The sequence below is a fragment of the Tremella mesenterica genome, assembly GCF_000271645.1.
Source record: "Tremella mesenterica DSM 1558 unplaced genomic scaffold TREMEscaffold_3, whole genome shotgun sequence".
Classification (NCBI taxonomy): domain Eukaryota; kingdom Fungi; phylum Basidiomycota; class Tremellomycetes; order Tremellales; family Tremellaceae; genus Tremella; species Tremella mesenterica.
In genome coordinates, this window is record NW_006711227.1 from 993,012 (window position 1) to 1,011,168 (window position 18,157).

The 18,157-nt window shown below is 47.1% G+C and overlaps 5 protein-coding genes across 5 annotated transcripts; 2 read left to right on the plus strand and 3 right to left on the minus strand.

The window, feature by feature from the left end:
* Positions 1–805: 805 nt before the first annotated feature.
* On the minus strand, positions 806–3,005 carry TREMEDRAFT_68137 (uncharacterized protein; the record flags this gene model as incomplete). Its single annotated transcript, XM_007003632.1, has 5 exons — positions 806–1,114; positions 1,164–1,238; positions 1,336–1,948; positions 2,000–2,695; positions 2,749–3,005. The coding sequence occupies 5 exons, from the start codon at positions 3,003–3,005 to the stop codon at positions 806–808; spliced, it is 1,950 nt and encodes a 649-aa protein (XP_007003694.1).
* Positions 3,006–3,212: 207 nt separating this feature from the next.
* TREMEDRAFT_71341 (uncharacterized protein) lies at positions 3,213–5,556 on the plus strand. The gene is made up of 6 exons (XM_007003697.1): positions 3,213–3,771; positions 3,822–3,945; positions 3,988–4,201; positions 4,283–4,473; positions 4,516–5,176; positions 5,293–5,556. Exons 1-6 carry the CDS (start codon positions 3,222–3,224, stop codon positions 5,386–5,388), a joined length of 1,836 nt encoding a protein of 611 aa, XP_007003759.1. The 5' UTR covers positions 3,213–3,221; the 3' UTR covers positions 5,389–5,556.
* A 5,828-nt stretch (positions 5,557–11,384) lies between these two features.
* Positions 11,385–12,935, minus strand: TREMEDRAFT_61136 (uncharacterized protein; the record flags this gene model as incomplete). The annotated part of the gene is made up of 5 exons (XM_007003461.1): positions 11,385–11,411; positions 11,434–11,575; positions 11,622–11,896; positions 11,973–12,247; positions 12,365–12,935. 5 exons carry the CDS (start codon positions 12,933–12,935, stop codon positions 11,385–11,387), a joined length of 1,290 nt encoding a protein of 429 aa, XP_007003523.1.
* Positions 12,936–14,541: 1,606 nt separating this feature from the next.
* On the plus strand, positions 14,542–16,266 carry TREMEDRAFT_29280 (uncharacterized protein; the record flags this gene model as incomplete). The annotated part of the gene is made up of 9 exons (XM_007003223.1): positions 14,542–14,584; positions 14,681–14,813; positions 15,002–15,283; positions 15,418–15,510; positions 15,554–15,622; positions 15,669–15,733; positions 15,785–16,056; positions 16,116–16,171; positions 16,221–16,266. 9 exons carry the CDS (start codon positions 14,542–14,544, stop codon positions 16,264–16,266), a joined length of 1,059 nt encoding a protein of 352 aa, XP_007003285.1.
* A 308-nt stretch (positions 16,267–16,574) lies between these two features.
* TREMEDRAFT_29209 (uncharacterized protein) lies at positions 16,575–18,097 on the minus strand (the record flags this gene model as incomplete). Its single annotated transcript, XM_007003213.1, has 6 exons — positions 16,575–16,643; positions 16,689–16,761; positions 16,814–16,889; positions 16,946–17,263; positions 17,360–17,876; positions 18,017–18,097. Coding segments are annotated over 6 exons (1,134 nt in total), but the record flags the coding sequence as incomplete, so codon positions are not given.
* Positions 18,098–18,157: the final 60 nt, after the last annotated feature.

Sequence of the window (18,157 nt, forward strand, 5' to 3'; positions counted from 1 at the left end):
TGACCCTTCAGGCAGAACAACAATTTCCAAGATTACTACGACCCTCCATTCTGTACGTCCGCTCTCCTGACCTCTGTCTTTCTGATCCTTTTGCTGATTTTATAGATAACAATGAATACGGTTTCATGGATGGTGCTCAAACAGATCTCTACAACACATCCGATGTGAAACCCAATAGCGGTGGAGGTGGTTCTACCCCTCCTGTAATGTCGAACGATACCATGTCATCTTCAACTTCCGCTTCTCAAGCAACTCATACCGGTGGTATGTCACCTGGTGGGGGTGGAGGTACATCTTCCATGACCAGTGTTTCTCCAGGAACGACCGGAGGTAGTAATGATATTGCAACTGGGAATATCACCAGCGGGTCTGGAGGTCAAGGAGGAAATGGTGGGAATGGTGGAGGAAGTAAAGAGAAAGGTGCAAAAACTTGTAAACGTCGAAACGTAATCTCGACTTCGTTTCGGGTATAAAAAACAAGAAAAAGGGTGGACATAATGTTCGTCGGGACGCTCTGAGGGCGAATGTGGGAGATATGACCCTTTGAAGAGAGTGATTAACCAGAAAAACAAGTGTGGTATGCTGTGCATCATTTGTATTGTATGAAAACCTTTTGTCTTGAATTATTATTACTTGCTAAAGTGTGAAATGTACTTCGATGGGGTTTTCTTGTGTATGCATCTTTCTGATTATTATTCATCGAAAAATATACTTGTGAAATTTGACTACGGACAAGTGCAACGATACAGTAGATACAGTTTTCTTTTCATACCCTCATCGTATTGTCATTTGATGAGAACGACGATTAACCACCTGCTGAACCCATAGCTTTCTTTAATCTCATACGTAATCGATCATCCCTCGATTCATCCTTCGTAGGTGTCATCAAGACGCCTTCAAAGTGTTGAAACAGCTTTTCAGAGGAGGAACGAGAAGGGGACATTTTGATTTCTGATGTACTGGTACTTGGAGCAGCTTTGAGTGGAGATGACGGTGAAGGAGAAATCGGAGTTTCGACTGATTTAACGGGAGGAGTTTCCACTGGTACAGAGGGAAGACGCTGTATACTCTCTTCACACACGGCACGACGATGCCATCTTCTTCGTCTAGTGAACTACAAGTCAGATGATAGCTCTGTAAAGAGGAAGAGGGAGAATACATACTTTTCCAAGACCACCACGAGGTCCCATATTCTCCCATTTGTTATCTCCATATACCCAACCATCAGGATCGGTAGCCTGAAGTCAGTCCCCTAATCCTTTTTTTTCGAATATGAATAACGGAGGAAACTTTGGCCACTCGGATCAAAGAATAGGATAAAGAGTATGGACTCACATCATCTTTATCGGGAATAGTTTCCAAAGGTACTGCAGGAGCAGATGACGCAGGCAAAGAAGAGACGGTAGGTGTAACATCTCCTTCTTGTTTCAACACATCCACACTATCTTGACTTCCCGTTCGAGGACGTTGCATCTCACCGCTAGTTCTAACTCCTTTAGTGGTTGATGGACTCGCGGTTCTCGCTTTCAATTTCTCCAGGCCCTTAGCGAAGGCTTGTTCGGCCAATGATTGTGCTCTGGCCGATGCACTACCCACTGCTCCGACAGGATGATGAGTATCGTCCATTACTGCGCTTGATGTTGAGGGGGGCGAAGTGAAAGAGTTTGTACCTGTACTGGAAGTTGATCTTTGCATGCTTCTGCTGGAAATATCATCTGGACTTGTAGGTAGTGTTGGCGAAGTGGGAAGTGTAGGGGGCGGAGCAGTTGGAGGAGCAGAAGGACCAGAACGAACGATGGTCCAGTCGTCGTCAACCCATCGCCAAGTGGCAATGCGTTTGATTTTAGCATCCGGATCCGAGCGAGTGGGCGCGGGTAATATGATAGAAGATGAAGAAGGTAAGGGGAAGGAAGGTGGAGGTGTGACGGGTAAGAGATGTGAATCACACCTGAATTCCAATCAGCAATCTCGATTTCTCATTCTGGGTGATTAGACATACCAACTTGGCCTTTCTTGTGGAAGAAGAGCACTAGTCCAATCTAATCCCATCCACCATCTTTGATTCTCATGTACTTCAAATCGGAAATAAAGAGGATCGCCATTTTTGATATCTTCATTTTCTTCGTGATCATCGATAGCGTGTTCAGGTACTTTCTCGCTAGATAACTTGGGTCGGGATGTGAAGAGGAAAGAAGGTCGACGTGAAGCCGTCCATTTGCTCTTGAGCCATTGCCATGGAGAAAACGATGTGGAAAGTCGATAAGAGTATTCCGGTGGAGAACCAAAAGTGAATAAAAAGGCGAGAGCGACGGATCTACGCACGATGAGGGATTTGGAAAGAAGGTTAATGGTGTGGGCGAGTACAGGAGAAGGGAGAAGTAGGAGTATTGAACCAACCACCGCTAATAGAATTCGAGGGCCGAGAAGTTTCACGAGCACAAGCCATGTGATCCATATGACCGAAAATCCTCGGACAATTCGTCTTGATCCTAGTTGCTGAAATCTAGCGTAGATGGCCGAAGCGGTGGGGAGTGGCGAAGGAGGCAAGAGAGCGTAAATCGCATGAAGGTCAGAAAATGTGATGAGAAGAGTATCCGGAGTAGAAGGTTTGACTGGTTTCTTCTCTTCTTTCTTAGCCAATCGCAACTTTTCCAGAGGTAATAATGGTAGAAACAGAAATAATGGCAGTAGATATCTGATATCGTCAGTTTGAATTCGGAATACAGAGGAAAAGGAATGCAAACGAACTTGAAGGAATACTGAAGTCCTAAACATAGTCCCCACCACGATAAAATGACTATCCAGCTTTCGGCTCTTCTTGCAGATTTCCAGAATATGACCTCGATGAGATGACGAAGTAAAGATATAGGACGAGAGAAGATTATTAGTAATCGAAGGACCGGCGCGGGCAGAGAATTGACGAGATCTTGTGAAGGCACCACGGGGGGTTCGACCACGTTGACCTTGGATTGAGTGGTATTGGAAGATCCTACAGATGGAGCCATGTTTCCAGGTAGACCTGGAGTGTCTGGAAAGCGAAAATAGAGACTATGTCAGTGCCATTGCGAGTGTAAGAAGGATGAGGAAGACCATAGATGCGAGGCCGGGTCAGCGGTGACGACGACGCAAGCTCAGCTCTTGAATCCGGGGCTCCGCATTCACATCACCCCACACCCACTGAGAGAGAAAAACTTTTCCCTTCTAGACCACATCCTTGCGCCATGAGTGGGCGAAAAACCAAGCATCCCATAGCGTCTATCAAGAGAGCGGAGATAATGTTGGATCAAGATGAGATCATGAAAGCCATGCTTGCCGCGGGTAAAGGGAAGGGTCGGATGATATCGGATAGCGAGGATTCAGCGGCCAGTTCAGATGGAGAGGATCTAAGAGGAGAAAGCAGCGATGAAGGTAGTGTCTCAAGTGCCTCAAGTAGCTCGACAAAACACTCAATAGCTCAGAAACATGGAATCTCATCTCCCACACCGTTATCCTTAGATGATGAAGGGGGATCTTCCAGTCGCTCTCTTCCTTCCCGGTCGAAAAAACGTGAGGAATCACCCATATCAAAATCCTTGTCAAGAGTCAAACTTCCCCTTCCCTCCACTAGCTCCGCACCTAAGCCCCCTTCATCCGCCATTGATCCTGTCACAACAACTAGAACCTCATTCGAATCACTCGGTCTGTCAAAACCCCTCATCGCAGCTTTAGCAACAATCAACATCCGCCACCCAACTGAGATTCAATCAGCTTGTATCGGTCCCATGCTGGCTGGTGAGTTGATTCCCTTTCCTGGTCATACTGGATACAGGCTGATATTTCAGGACGGGACGTGATAGGTGGTGCCAAAACAGGTAGTGGTAAAACGCTGGCCTTCGCTTTACCAATCGTGGAACGTATAGCGCGGGATCCCTTTGGCGTATGGGCTGTGATCTTGACTCCCACCAGGTCAGTTGTTACCGAAATGATATGAGCCTGCTGATATGTCAGAGAGCTAGCATATCAACTGTCTGAGCAATTCTTGGTGGTTGGTAAACCCCTAGGACTGAACACCATCACCGTGGTGGGAGGAATGGATATGCTACAGCAAGCGAAAGAGTTAGAGGCGAGACCACATGTGGTTGTTGCTACCCCTGGAAGACTGTGTGATTTGCTCAGAAGTGATGGGATGAGTACAGGCAAGCTGAGTAGGGTCAAAACTTTGGTGAGCGTCTCTTTCATGAAATTCTTGTACTTTTCGCGCACTGTCTCCATATTAGAGGAGTGAAGTCAAGTTGATACATAGGTTTTGGATGAAGCGGATCGACTTCTTACACCTACTTTTGCTCCTGATCTAGCATATCTCTTTGCCCAGATGCCCACAAAGCGACAAACATGTCTGTTTACCGCCACGGTCAGCGAAGCCATCATGGATCTCGCGAAGAGACCACCGACTTCTGGCAAGCAACCCCCTTTTGTCTACCGAGTCAAATCAGAGTGAGTGAAGCTTCATTATGTGGTACTTCAATTCATAGACAGTACCTTGACAGTCACGAATCTTAAGCAAAAATATCTATTCATCCCTAGTCAAGTCCGCGACCCCTATCTATACCACCTACTCCTCAATCCCCCTTCAGATATCGACACCGCTCTCCGAGTCTCTCCCATCAATGTAAAATCTGTATCCGAAAGTAAGAAACGTAAATCTCGTCCCAAAAACGAAGAAGACGATCCAGAACCTGCCGTCCATATACCTTCAACGATTATCTTCACCCAAAGATGCGCTACTGCTCATCTCCTACACCTCCTTCTCAACTCTCTCGACCTGCCTTCCGTCCCACTTCATTCACATCTCTCTCAGCCACAACGGCTTCTATCTCTATCCCGCTTCAGAGCTGGGGAAGTACCAATCTTGGTGACTACCGACGTTGGTTCGCGTGGGTTGGACATACCGGAAGTGGCCATGGTGATCAATTGGGATTGTCCTCGACGATCTGATGATTATGTCCACAGAGTCGGTCGAACAGCTAGAGCGGGAAGAGGCGGTGTGGCGGTCACTATCGTCACCGAAAGGGATGTGGAACTGGTCAAGATGATCGAGGATGAGATAGGGGTACGGATGGCGGAGCTTACTCTTCCGGAGGAAACAGTATTGGAGAAACTCAATCAGGTCTCTTTGGCTCGAAGAATGGCCACGATGGTGAGTTCTTCCCATGGGGCTACATATCCCTTGCATCCCCATCCGTGCTCAGTGCCTTCTCGGAAATTTGATCATGTCTGAATCTATTCTAGAGGCGAGGCCTACACTGACATCAGGAAATGCACGACTCTGGCTTTGGTGACCGGCAAGCCACCAACAAGGCCAAGCAGATCAAACGTCAACGGCGGGATCGAAAAGCGGTTGGCCAATAGGCTCAAGACCTCCAAAGTCATCTTTCCCCCTTCAAGCAATTCTGATTTCGTTAGGGTCCGACATGCTTCTCTTTTAAGGGAGCAGTGTCATCGTCCAGCGGAGTATTGGTATGCAAGCAAGTGGGAACGAGCCATAGAAGACATGCAAACTTCGAGTCCCGGTTTTCACGGAAGATGCTCATTTGAATGTGGCACCCTGGTCGGGGGTTTTGACCGCTCAGGGCTAGCTGCCACACTCGTTTCCTTTGTTCGTGTTTCATTGCGGGCGTCAGCTCGCAATTCTATAGGGGTGAACACGGAATCAATTTCTACGCAGTGCCTGACTTTTTTTCCCAGTCACTGATTGGTTGATTGCCATCAGTGCTCTGGTTGCTCACGACTTGCACCACGAAAAATCAACGCTACACTTACTATCCTTAAGATGGCAGCACCATCCTACTGCTATCTGAGCAAGAAAAGGCGCTGTCTAGCCCCTTCTACCACAATATTGGACCACTCCCACTTCCGCAAGGCTAGCTCAGGGCGTGACTGTGAAAAATTTTGGAAGAGTTGCTGCTTCTGCCGTAACAAAGAACCTGTACTCCTTGCAACTCCCTCTTCCCGCCATCGAAACCTCACATGTAACCTCTGTCACTCAGTTTTTCCTTCTCCACACCTTCGAGGTGCACATGGGTGGACAACAAGAGCCTGCCAGGACTGTCGAAGTGCTGATAGGTCAGGCAATGAACATCACCGACCTACCTCACCCAACCAATCTGATCTTAGCCCTGGATCACTTCGAGCCCAACCACGACCCCGTCTTTCAGGTTCTCGTGCTCCATCCCCATCCCCTATGAGACCCCCCCCACCTCCATTGGCCCCTGCTCGTCCAATCAGACAGAACCGTCACCCTCCTAGACGTCCCTACGACACCCCACCCACTCCTCCACCTGACATGGATGCGCTACCTCCCCCACCACCACGACAAATACGACATCAAGGAGAGAGACAATGCAAGGTATGTCGGAAGTGGAAACCTGAAAGTGATTTTCAACACCCAAGCAGGTCTGCTCCGTTTCAAGCATGCTCGGATTGTCGACACAGACAGAGAGAGCAATATCGTGTTCGGCAGGAAGTTTGTCACAATGAAGACACCCCCGCCTTCCCCCCCATCCCTTCTGCCTTACCTCCACCAGTGCCCCTCCCCCCAGCATTATCTCGTCCAGAAATCACATGTGACCCAACTCTACTTTCAACTCCCTGCATCCTCCCATCTGAGGTTGCTCTGATCGATAATTTTCATCAAGCTTTGGAACAGATACAGATGGAACACTGTAAAAAATGTAACGAACGCTGGTTTGATCTTGATGTTAGAGAAGGGACATGTGCAAGGTGCAGGAGAGGAAGAAGTTCAAAGATGACAGTGGAGAACAACATGGATCCCGGTTAGTTGCCATATCCTGTTTGGAGAGACCTGACCACCAGGACCATCTCTCACTCTCCTTTGTCAGCAAAACAACATTGACCCGCCACAACCTCCATCACAAATTGAAGAAATGCTCTTGTCTCTTGTGCATGTTCAACTGCAGATCTGGCAAGTAGCAGGGCGGGGCCAGACAAAATATGCTGGTCATACCTGTCTTTTTTCAAGAGACAACTCCTCTCTTGTCAATCGGCTCCCCCTCCTTCCTCAAGACCTTGATGTGCTTATCATAAAGGACAAATCGACACCACTCTCAAATGTGACAGCTTTCTCCAATAGACCGGAGTTTCAGGTATCTCGGACAAGATTACTTGATAATTTACATGCTCTGCGCCGATTTCATCCTTGCTATTCCTCAATTGAAATTGATCATGAAGCTCTTGCCTCACTCCCCGAAAATGGTTCAGTCTTTGACCTACTGCGCTCAACAACAACAAGAAATACAACTATTGGAACAGACATCCCTGAGTTTGTGGATGAAGGCAGGGAGGACATCGTTCTTGAGGGTATTGTCCCAAATGTGGGTAGTGGACTTCGAGAGGTAGACGAAACAAGGGCAATGTTAGAGGAAATGGATGAAGCAACACGGCTAGCCATGACAGCCCCACCTTTGAGACCCACACCTCTCTATGAACATGATAAAACAAGTCAACACCTTATCAACGCATTCCCTTTTCTCTTCCCTCAAGGTCTTGCAGATCTCCATGCTACTCGACAAAATAAGGTCTCACCTAATGATTACTTCAAACACCTGATGAAGTATGAGGATGGTCGTTTTGCTGCCCACCCCAGATTCCGGTGAGTCCTTTTCCAGCTTCCTCATCCAGTTGGCTGATCTCAGCTACTATGCTTTCAATGCTCTGTTAAGGTGGCAGGCTCGTGCTCTAGCAGGCTATTACGTCAGTCGAAATCATGATGATCAAGCACTCAATGCTGCCGACATACAGCAACTCCTGGAATCCGACTCCACAGAGCTTGCACGTCGAGTTCGCCGAACGGCCAGCACATTGAGGGGGACCCCACCATATTGGGCTGCCAGAAGCCAAGAGCTTAAAACCATGATCCGGCAACTCAAAACACCACATGCTTTCATCACTCTTTCTGCTGCCGACCTTCAGTGGGCAGATCTACATTCTCACATGTCCGGCACCCACACTTCTCCCTCTGATGAAACTATGCGACAGCGACTGAACTCACTCAATGTCAATGCCAACCCCGCTCAGGTTGCCTGGTGGATCCAACGCAGGGCGACTCTCTTTCTTCACCATGTCATTACCCCACTCCTCAAGGTGAAAGACTTTTGGCTTCGATATGAATGGCAAAGCCGTGGCTCTGGCCACATTCACGGATTGCTCTGGTTGGAAGATGGTCCAAGTGTTGAGGGATTGAAACAAGGAGGAGACCAACTGAAACAGTCCTTCATAGACTATTGGAAAGACAAGGTGTCAGCAATAAATCCAAGCATCGATCTACCACGAGCATCCAAACACCCTTCCTCTCGTCCCCATGAAGATATGACATATGATCACACTTCCTTGGCCGAGCATCTCAACCGTATCCAGCGCCACACTCGTTGCTCTCAATACTGTCTCAAACGACCAAAGGGGAGTGAACCAACAGCAGAGCCCATCTGTCGGTTTCGATTTCCCAGACCTCTCTGCACCACAGCCTCACTTGCTCCAAATGATCGTGATATCCTACAGCTCTCAATCCCTCGAAATGATCCCCTCCTCAACCTATACAACCCAGTATTTACACTTGGATGGCAGGCTAACGTCGACATTCAGCCCTGCACGGATCCCCATGCAGTGGCCACCTACGTGGCAAAGTATGCCTCAAAGGCTGAAAAGCCCAGCCTTGCTTTTGGGGACGTCATGCAGGCAATTGCCAATCAGGTTGAGGACGAGACACCAAGCCGAGCAGTCTTCCAGAAGATGCTCAGCAAGGTGGTTACAGAGAGGGATTACAGTGCCCAGGAGGTTTGTCATTCCTTACTTGACTGTAAAATGATGTCATCATCTCGCGATTTTCGAACTCTTTGTCTCTTACCTAATCGGGCTCGGCGGTTACAAGTACAGGAAGGTGAACAGGATGTTGAAGACCGTGATTGGTATGACATGTATCTCCAGAGGGATGAGACGCTGGAGAACATCAACTTGTACCAGTGGTACAAACGGTATGAAAAACGACATGGGAATATTGTGTTTCGTCAAAAGAATGACAGGATTGTTCGTCTCTGGCCTGCCTATCACCCATCAAACAGTGATAACGAAGAGTATGAGATGTGGTGCCGAGCAAAAATTATCCTACACCACCCACATCGAAATGAGACAGAGCTACTTGATGAAGGAGAGACATGGGGTTTAGGATATGAAAGGTGCAAGACTATACATCTGGATGGCCACGAAGATACTCTGCCAGCAAGAGGCTGGAGGCAAGGTGGAGAAGAAGTTGATGAAGAATTCTCGTCCGATGAAGGAGATGAGGAGGAGCAGGTGCTTGAAGATTGGCATCTCATGTGTCAAGAGGGAGGTTCACATACCGTCCAACTGGATATAGGTCAACGGCTTGGTCTTCGGGACATGGATAAAGCAGAGGACTGGCATAAGGCCACTCGGGAATGGGGAGTGGATGGTCTGGACGAGAGGACCAAAGCTCTGGAAGAGTGGAAGAAGACTGTGAGTCTTACCTGATACAACCTTTACTGATTCCACAGTCGGTTGCAACCGCTTCACGCCCCCCAGTCAACATCTTGCTCCTCAACGACACTCAAAAACGGGTACACAGCAAAGTCATGAAACACGCCCAAGCCTGGCAAAATGGCTGTCCTGACCCACCCTTCTTACTGAATATCGATGGTACTGCTGGAACTGGCAAATCATTCCTGATTGACGCAATATCTCAGAGCTTGGACAACTTCATATCACCTTCAAGCTGTGTAAAACGCCTTGCTCCAACCGGTGTTGCTGCTTTCAATATTGCTGGACAAACCTATCACTCAGCCCTGGGATTATCTGCGGACGACAAAGCAAGACCTGTTGGATTGTCAGGAGCTCGACTTGCAACTCTGCAAGAAGAATGGAAGATGGTCAAATATCTTATCCTAGATGAGAAAAGCATGATTGGAAGGAAAGCTTTAGGACGTATCCACACCCAACTTGGTTTCATCTTTCCTGCCTCTTCCCACCTCCCTTTTGGTGGTCTCAGTGTGCTTCTATTTGGGGATTTTGGGCAGCTTCCACCAGTTGGAGATACACCGCTCTATGTGACAATGTGGCGAGAGGGGTCCTCTTCCTCATCTCATCTTCAAAATAAAGGACTGGAAGTCTATCGCCAATTCAAGGAGAGCATAGAGCTTGGTCAGGTGATGAGGCAAGTGGGAGAAGATACTGAGAGTCTGGGGTTCCGGGCTACTCTTTCACATCTTCGAAGTGGTGAGGTTTCCCAACAGGATTATGATAGGCTTGCAACTCGCTTTTGGGATCGCCTTGGACAACTGGAACAAGAGCAGTATGCTACTGCGGTCAACCTCTGCTCTGAGAAGGCTCGGGTTGCAGAGATCAATGTGGGCAGGTTGGTTAAAGCAGGGGCACCGGTCTTGAGAGTTCAAGCACGTCACACTGGTGTGCAGGCAAAGAAAGGAACAGAGGAGAAGGCGGAGGGTTTGTCTCGAGTGCTACATCTGATGATTGGTGCTGAGGTCATGTTGACTCGCAATTTATGGACGAGCCAGGGCTTGGTGAATGGGACAAGGGGAAGGGTACACTCAATTGGTTTGAGAGAGGGTGATGAAGCAGGAATCGACTTGCCCAGTGTAGTTATGGTTGCCTTTCCCACTTATCAGGGACAAACTTCATGGCGTGATGAAGTTGGAACTCCTCTTCTCCCAATCACCCCTGTAACTGTCACCTGGGATGGGCCTGCAGGAACAACTTGCTCCCGAACACAATTCCCTCTCCAACTTGCTTACGCCATCACTATTCACAAATCCCAGGGAATGACACTAGATAGAGCTTGTGTTGACATAGGCAATAGAGAGTTTGCAACTGGATTGACATTTGTTGCGGCGTCACGAGTAAGAGCACTTTTAGGGTTGGCTTTTCGGCCAGGCTTTCCCATTGAGCGGATAGTGAGGAGTGGAAATGAGCGAGGTGGTGCAGGTGCGGCACGAAGGATGGCACAAGAGGACGAGGTTAGACGAAGGGGGCTTAGGTTTCTGGAGTAAGCCAAGGTACATCATTCTAGATACTGCCCAACTCTGCATTCTATGCATGAGATCTTTTTAATTGTAATGCATGTCATGAATTTGGTGTTCATCATACTTACAATAGATCCATTCATTCTAGTACATGTTGAAGAGCATTGGAACAAGTGGAAAGAGTGAGAGAAAGCCTCTTTCCTCCCACAATGGGCGTGACTTTGTGGGGTAAGAAGGTGGAGCAGAAGAAAGTCGCAGAACGAGGAGGAAGATGGTGGAACAGACCAATAGAGGGGATGTGTAATTCCCCACCTGATGTCCACTTCCCCATTGGAGCTAGGAGGGCATATGTCTGATTTGAATCTCCAAAATCAAGATGAAATACTTCTCCAACTCGCTCTGTCACCGCTAAAAAAGTTGCGATCCGCAATAAGAATGGATTTGGAAAGGTTGGATGTGTCTTCTGCAGCCGGTTTAGTGCTTCTTCAAGTTCAGGTCTTGGTACATCTGATCTATCATGGAGATACCTGAAGGTCAATGAATGTCTTTTTTAGAGAAAAGGGGGGAACTCACTCGGTGATGGGGTTCAATGCACTAGAGTCGAGTTGTTTAAGCAAAGTTTTAGCCGGAGGTCCCAGTAATTTGGCAATGGTGGAGCAGAAAAACAGAAGTTGGTAGATAGCATCTTCATTCCCATCCTGCTTGGTGTCGGAAGTAATGAAAATCTCTTTGCTGTATCGTTTCCATTCTAATAGATGTAGCACCTGTTCATAGATGAGGTCATCACTATGTTCATCCTTGGAAGCATGTCGTGCAGAACATTTGGCGGAATTCTGCTTGAGTTTTGCCTGAGGGTCAGCAACAGCTTTCTCCCGGACGGAGTTGGAGTACATCTGACTGGATGAGAGGATTCATGACACTCACCGCTTTCACAGAGTCCCACGCTTCTAAGATCTTCCTTTCTATTTCTATGGAGAAGGCATTTGGAATGTGTATCACGAGATTCTTTACTTGGATGTTTTGATCATTGGCAGGGACCGGAATGACAAAAGGAGTAGGTGGAGGAGAGAGTCGATAGATGAATAACGACACTTCATATGTTTCAACCCACTTCCGGACTGCTGCTTGTCCGTGGTTTTGTTTGAGATGGTTTAATGCATATGTCCACACTTCCAAGGGTGCCGTGACATGTAGCGGAACTGTGATTGTCAGCTAGGTGCAATGAGTTGACGAGGTTGATGTGAATCGAGAAGACAGGCCGAAGGTGATGTGTATTGAGAAAACAGACATGAATCAACGAGACTGAAATGACTCACCGATATCTTTGATTTTCCTCAACCAACGCTTTCGCATGTTCTTCCCCTCCTCACGATATTTGGCTGCAGCACGAGATTGGCGATGCTTCTTTCCTAACGCTTTCCCTCCTGTTTTCCCTAAGCCTCCGACTTTCCCTCCTCCTACGACTTTGCTCTCAACTTTCCCTCCCAGTACAACTTTGCTCTCGACTCCGTCTATGAGTTGTGGTACAACTTGCAATACAACGGCTTGCGGTACAACGACGGCTTGCGGTTTGACAACGACTTGCGGTACAACTTGTATTTCAACAGGTGCGAGTTGAGATTTAGTAGCTTGCGGTACGACGACTTGCGGTACGACGACTTGCGGTACGACGACTTGCGGTACGACGACTTGCGGTACGACAACGACTTGCGGTACGACTTGGATTTCAATAGGTGCGAGTTGAGACTTAGTAGTCTTGACTCCAGCAGGACTGTTTGTATCCATCACATTACTAGCAACTCCGAGTTGAGACTCAGGAGTCTTGACTCGAGGAGGAGCAGGGATAATAGTGAAGTCTCGAGTGAGTTTCAAACCTTTCTTCCACATGATTATCACGGTGAAGAGATGAAGTGTGAAGGCAAAAAATTTCATGCCGGATTGGGCTAATGAACTAAGAAAAACCCTGACGGCCGCTCTCATCGCCTCAATCCGCGAGTCGATATCCTAGTCTTTGGTCCCCGAACACAACTTTTATCCATTGTTCTTTTTCAAAACCACTCAACTACATGCGTATTCCCTCAGCACTTCTCCAGTTAAGCGCTACAGCTCCTCATATGTCATCGGTTCATTCCTCTCCCCCCGCCCGTTGCCGCTTTAGCGCCGGAGCGATCTTCTCTCGGAGTTCTGGCAGTTGGACTCCCCGATCCGACTATAGGCAGGGATGATGCGGGTATGCATGTCACCGGTTTGCCTTTTTTACCCTTGCTGATCCTCTGACAGAAGAACGGGATGCTTATAGACGATGTATGCTTCTCGAGTCGGATGGAATGAATCAGGGCGGAAGAAACCATGAAAAGGTTAAACCTTGTCGTCTTTCTCCATGTTTGTTGGAAGATTTGCTTGAACACTTGCTTAGATATCGAATGAGATATATACGAGTTATCGTGAATTCTCATCGTCCCACTGACACTCAGTCTCCTCCCTGCTTGTGTCTCTTCTATTTCACGCATGTGTCAAGATCAAAACAAAGCGTAGAAGATCTGAAACAGACGACGCTCGAGCCTTCCTTCCCCCACCGTTTTTGATCGTTTCATCTTCCTCGCCATCTCCCCTCTTCCACCCTCGTTCCTACTTCACTACTTGTACTATATTGCAACATCCGACCTGCTATAGCGACGACCAGGTTGAAGAATAGTCTTTGACACAGGAGGAGAAGCAAGAGTTTTTAGGACCCGAGGGTATAAAGGGGTCGTTTCGATCAAACGGCAGAAAGACAATCGTGGACAGTGGACCGCGTGGGGGACCAAAGGCCAAAAGGTGTACCGTCTACGACCACCTTTATCTTCATTCCTTCCTTGTATTCCTCCACTTAGTACCGACATTCACGGTACATTTTGACAAATCATATAAAATCCTACAATTTGACCCTCTTTACATTCCTTCCGTCTTCTTGGACCCCACAGTGACACATAATATCACGGGTGTGACCTCGAGTGGCGGGCGTATTTGACTGTGAGTCCGTGTCCGTGTCCATCATCCCATCTCTCATTATCACTGCGACTCCATCTCTCTTGAAACAGACGGGAGGAAGAGAGGAGAATACGTTCACCTGTCTGAGTCAAGGCATAAAGTGAAATAAACGGATGGGAGGATGTTCCTTTGAGTAACATGCCGATTCTGACTTAGTGGTCGCTCGGACCGCCATAGTTTGATGGCGTTGATGGATTGATGATGTGATGGTGTGATCACTAAAAAGGTCCTTGTACCTTGACCACCACCCCTCTTCCCCTCCTCTGCGCTTGCTTCCCACTCTCGGTTTTTAGTTCTCCGTGGCTACAGGGATAAGGGGAGAAAAGCTGACAGGTGTTCAGACCTTTTTTCATTCATCTTTTACTCTCTCAACTCTCATTCTATCTTTTTCATTCTCTCCTCACACCTACATCTCTGATCTCCTCATTCAACCTCTCCGGCAAAAGATCGATAGAGAATCAAAATGGGTTGTACTCAATCAACTGAGGATTCAGCGGCGAAAGCTCGTAAGTCTGCCTTTATCCATGCTTTGTAATACTTTGTCATACTTTTCACCAGCGATGGAGGAGTGTAAGGGGAGAAATGTGTGTTGATGATTGTAGGTAATGATGAAATCGAAGAACAACTTCGAAGAGATCGTCAGAATCTGAGAAATGAGATCAAAATGTTATTACTGGGTGCTGGTGAATCTGGCAAATCCACCGTGCTCAAGCAAATGAGGTTGATTTATAACAAGTGAGTTTTGATATCCTTTCCATTACATCTCATTCCTTCCACTTCTGGACCTTGATATGTTCTTCATAAACTCCTCGTCGTGCTGTTCCAGCTGGGAGTGGATGTGACAGATTCGGAAGATGTGTGACACCAGGGAGTGGATGAGGATAACAGGGAAAAGGGGGAAACGGTCCGTGCTCATTGTTCAGACCATACGATGCAGAAGAACGTGATTCGTATCGAGAAATCGTCTACTCCAACACTATCCAATCCATGAGAGTCTTACTGGAGGGTGTACAACTCATGGGATTACCTATCGATCCTGCCAATCAACATCGTTGGGATCTCATCATGGATGCTCCGGCACAAATCGAAGGTGATCAAATGCCCCCGAAACTTGCCGACGCAGTCATTTGTCTCTGGCAAGATCCTGGTGTTAGACATGCTTTTGAGAGGAGGAACGAGCTTCAGTTGAATGATTCAGCACCCTAGTGAGTTAGATTCCTTTCTCTTTCTCTGGAACTGCCCATCACTCCAATCCAGACTTAGTTTGTATCGCTTGAGCATCTCAAGCTTGATTCCTCTGTGTGTTGGAGATTTTGTGAGGATTAAATTGACCCAACAGCTACTTTGACGCTATTCATCGTATCTCCACCCCCGATTACATGCCGACTGATCAAGACATTCTCCGGGCTCGTGTCAAAACAACCGGTATAACGTACGTTCTTGACTCCTCCTTATGAAGTCTACTAATCCAGTAGGGAGACCTTCTTCCAGATCGGTGAATTAACCTACAAAATCTTCGATGTCGGTGGACAACGTTCGGAGCGGTGAGTTCAGTCAAACGAACCTTCGTGATGGGAACTGACGAGATAGTCGAAAATGGCTCAACTGTTTTGACTGTGTTACTGCTTTGGTTTTCCTCATCGCTATCAGCGAATGTCAGTCAATCTCCAGTTTCAGAGAAGAGCAGCAATGTAGCTGACAGTCAGACGATCAAAGACTGTACGAAGACGAAACCGTCAACCGGATGCAAGAAGCCATGACACTCTTCGAATCCGTAGCCAACAGCCGATGGTTTGTCAAGACTTCCATCATCCTATTCCTCAACAAGATTGATCTGTTCCGTGCCAAACTTCCTCATTCCCCTCTGTCAAACACTTTCCCAGATTACAAAGGCGGCGCAAATTACGACGCTGCTTGCGCCTTTTTGCTTGAGAAATTCGTGGGATTGAACAAGAATCTCACAAAATCTATCTACGCCGTAAGTCTCTCTCAGCGATCTCATCTCACACCTTTTGTAAGCAAAATACTGATCGGCAGCATTACACAGATGCAACAGATACGAGGGCTTTAGCTTTCGTCATCTCCGCCATCAAGTGAGTGCCGCGCCTCATGTCCAATTGGAAAATCTGACTAACGTGCCAGTGACGTCATTATCCAGGTCAATCTTCGTGATTGTGGTCTTCTTTGAGGGCCCCGGGCCCGGGAAGATTGCTTTGGAAATTTCGGGATCGTCATGTCGGAACCTTCTGTCGATTGCGTATTATCTACCTATCATCAGCTCTTGCCCATATGTAACCGCCTCTTCGCATATGCGTCTATCTCTTTTAGATTTATGTGCACACTCACTTGGTAGTTGATAATGTCTATGCCGATGAATGTCAAAGTATAGAATGGTCGTTCAGATCGTCATAGTGTCGTATTGATTGATTTCAACAGTTAAGTGGGTCGTCATCGCCCTTGCCAACAGTCGATGCTTTGTGGGATCCGTGCCAAACTTCATTTTAGATCTTCGACGGGCCGAGGTAATGGATAAGCCATTTTCATATTGGCAGCGTCTTGTAACAACTGTATTCATCAGCGAGTTGCAAAGATGTATGTGAAGACTCTCACTCGGTCGATATCCAGAGGGGGTAGATCGAGGAGCATGATCCTTACTTCTGAACTATCCAGTTCTTCCAAAATTCTAGGCATCAGCATTGTCACATAGACGAGATATTAACGGGAAAAAGACGGACTCTTTGCAAGTTGCAAGTATAGCTACGCAGACGTAACAGTGTAATTCGAACATATCTTCAGAGGCGATGTAAGCATCTTCGAGTTAGCTCTCGTTCCATCTAATTTGATCAAACCAGAAAATTCGGACTGACCCCACAATCTCAAAACATTGGCCAAACACATTTCCCTCCCCAACATTCCCGTAAGCCAGCTCATGGCCACTTGAATATAATTAACCTGTTCGTCCTCGAAGTATCCGAACAAGTCCGGGATGCTAAGTCGGAAGAGAGTGAGCAAACTCGCTAGTCTACTTGGGAGAGGAGGGAAAGATTTGAGTCTCGCAATGAAATGAGCTAAGGAGAGATAGATCGCAATTGGACGAGTGTAAGTACAACAAAAAGGTGTAGCGAGGTAAACCAATGTTTTTGGATCTTCCCATTCTTCTTTCCATTCTATACTACTCTTCCCTGCTTCAACCTGACCTTCAACAATGTCGCCTTGACTTTGATAACCTTGAGGTTTTAAGTTTGTGTAGGGAATGGAAAATCGGGCAGAGGGAAGAAGACCAGCGGAACGAGCTGCATAATACTTTCCGATGACTTCTTGTATCACCGTAAGATAATTTTGACGAGTAAGAGGGGAAGTTGGAGGTGGAGGAAGAAGTCTCATATGTTGAGCTTGAACATTCGCTTTGTCCGTCTTTGCCACAATGGGTACGTTTAAACCATCTGACAAAGTCAAAATTTGGCTTGGTGGTTTTAGATTAGGATTGGAATTTGGACTGTTTGTAATATCGGTAGAGGGATTAGGGTTGACACGATCTCTTTCTATTGGTGGTGGTTGAGAAGGGGAAGAGTCTAGGGGGGGAAGTGGTTCGGCCGTCAAACTTGAGATGAGACTGGCATATGTTGGATTAGAGAATCGACGAAGATGATGATGTAACGCTGTTTTTAAGATGACAGAAGTGATGGAAGAAGAAAGGGAGGAAGGGAGATGTTGATAGGATTCGTTTAGGTCTACTAGTGATTTCGACTCGTTGGTTTTATCTGAAGATAGGATTTCTAGGAGGTACATCCATACTTCCTATGAAGTGAGCGTGAGAACTTTAAATATGGAGAATGCTATCCCATGAACAATTCACAATCAACCAATGAATTCATACTTACAGAAGCTCTGTAATACAAAGAAGAAAGGTTGGAGGATGTAATGAAGAAACCACTCACACCCCGGACTCTGGATGAGATCCCATGACGTGCGTTCTCACGGAGTTTGGTGATGGGCACATACTGTTCAGCATTGAGAAGCTAGAGTTTAGCATTTGTCGAATCTTCTGAAAGCTCACCTCTACGAAGTCTTGCATACTG

Excerpts from the sequence above, each read along its gene's own strand:
- TREMEDRAFT_71341 (XM_007003697.1), top strand. The coding sequence starts at position 3,222 with ATGAGTGGGCGAAAAACCAAGCATCCCATAGCGTCTATCAAGAGAGCG. Across the intron at positions 3,946-3,987 it reads GTGATCTTGACTCCCACCAG|AGAGCTAGCATATCAACTGT; the intron begins GTCAGTTGTTAC and ends CTGATATGTCAG. Across the intron at positions 4,202-4,282 it reads TGAGTAGGGTCAAAACTTTG|GTTTTGGATGAAGCGGATCG; the intron begins GTGAGCGTCTCT and ends GTTGATACATAG.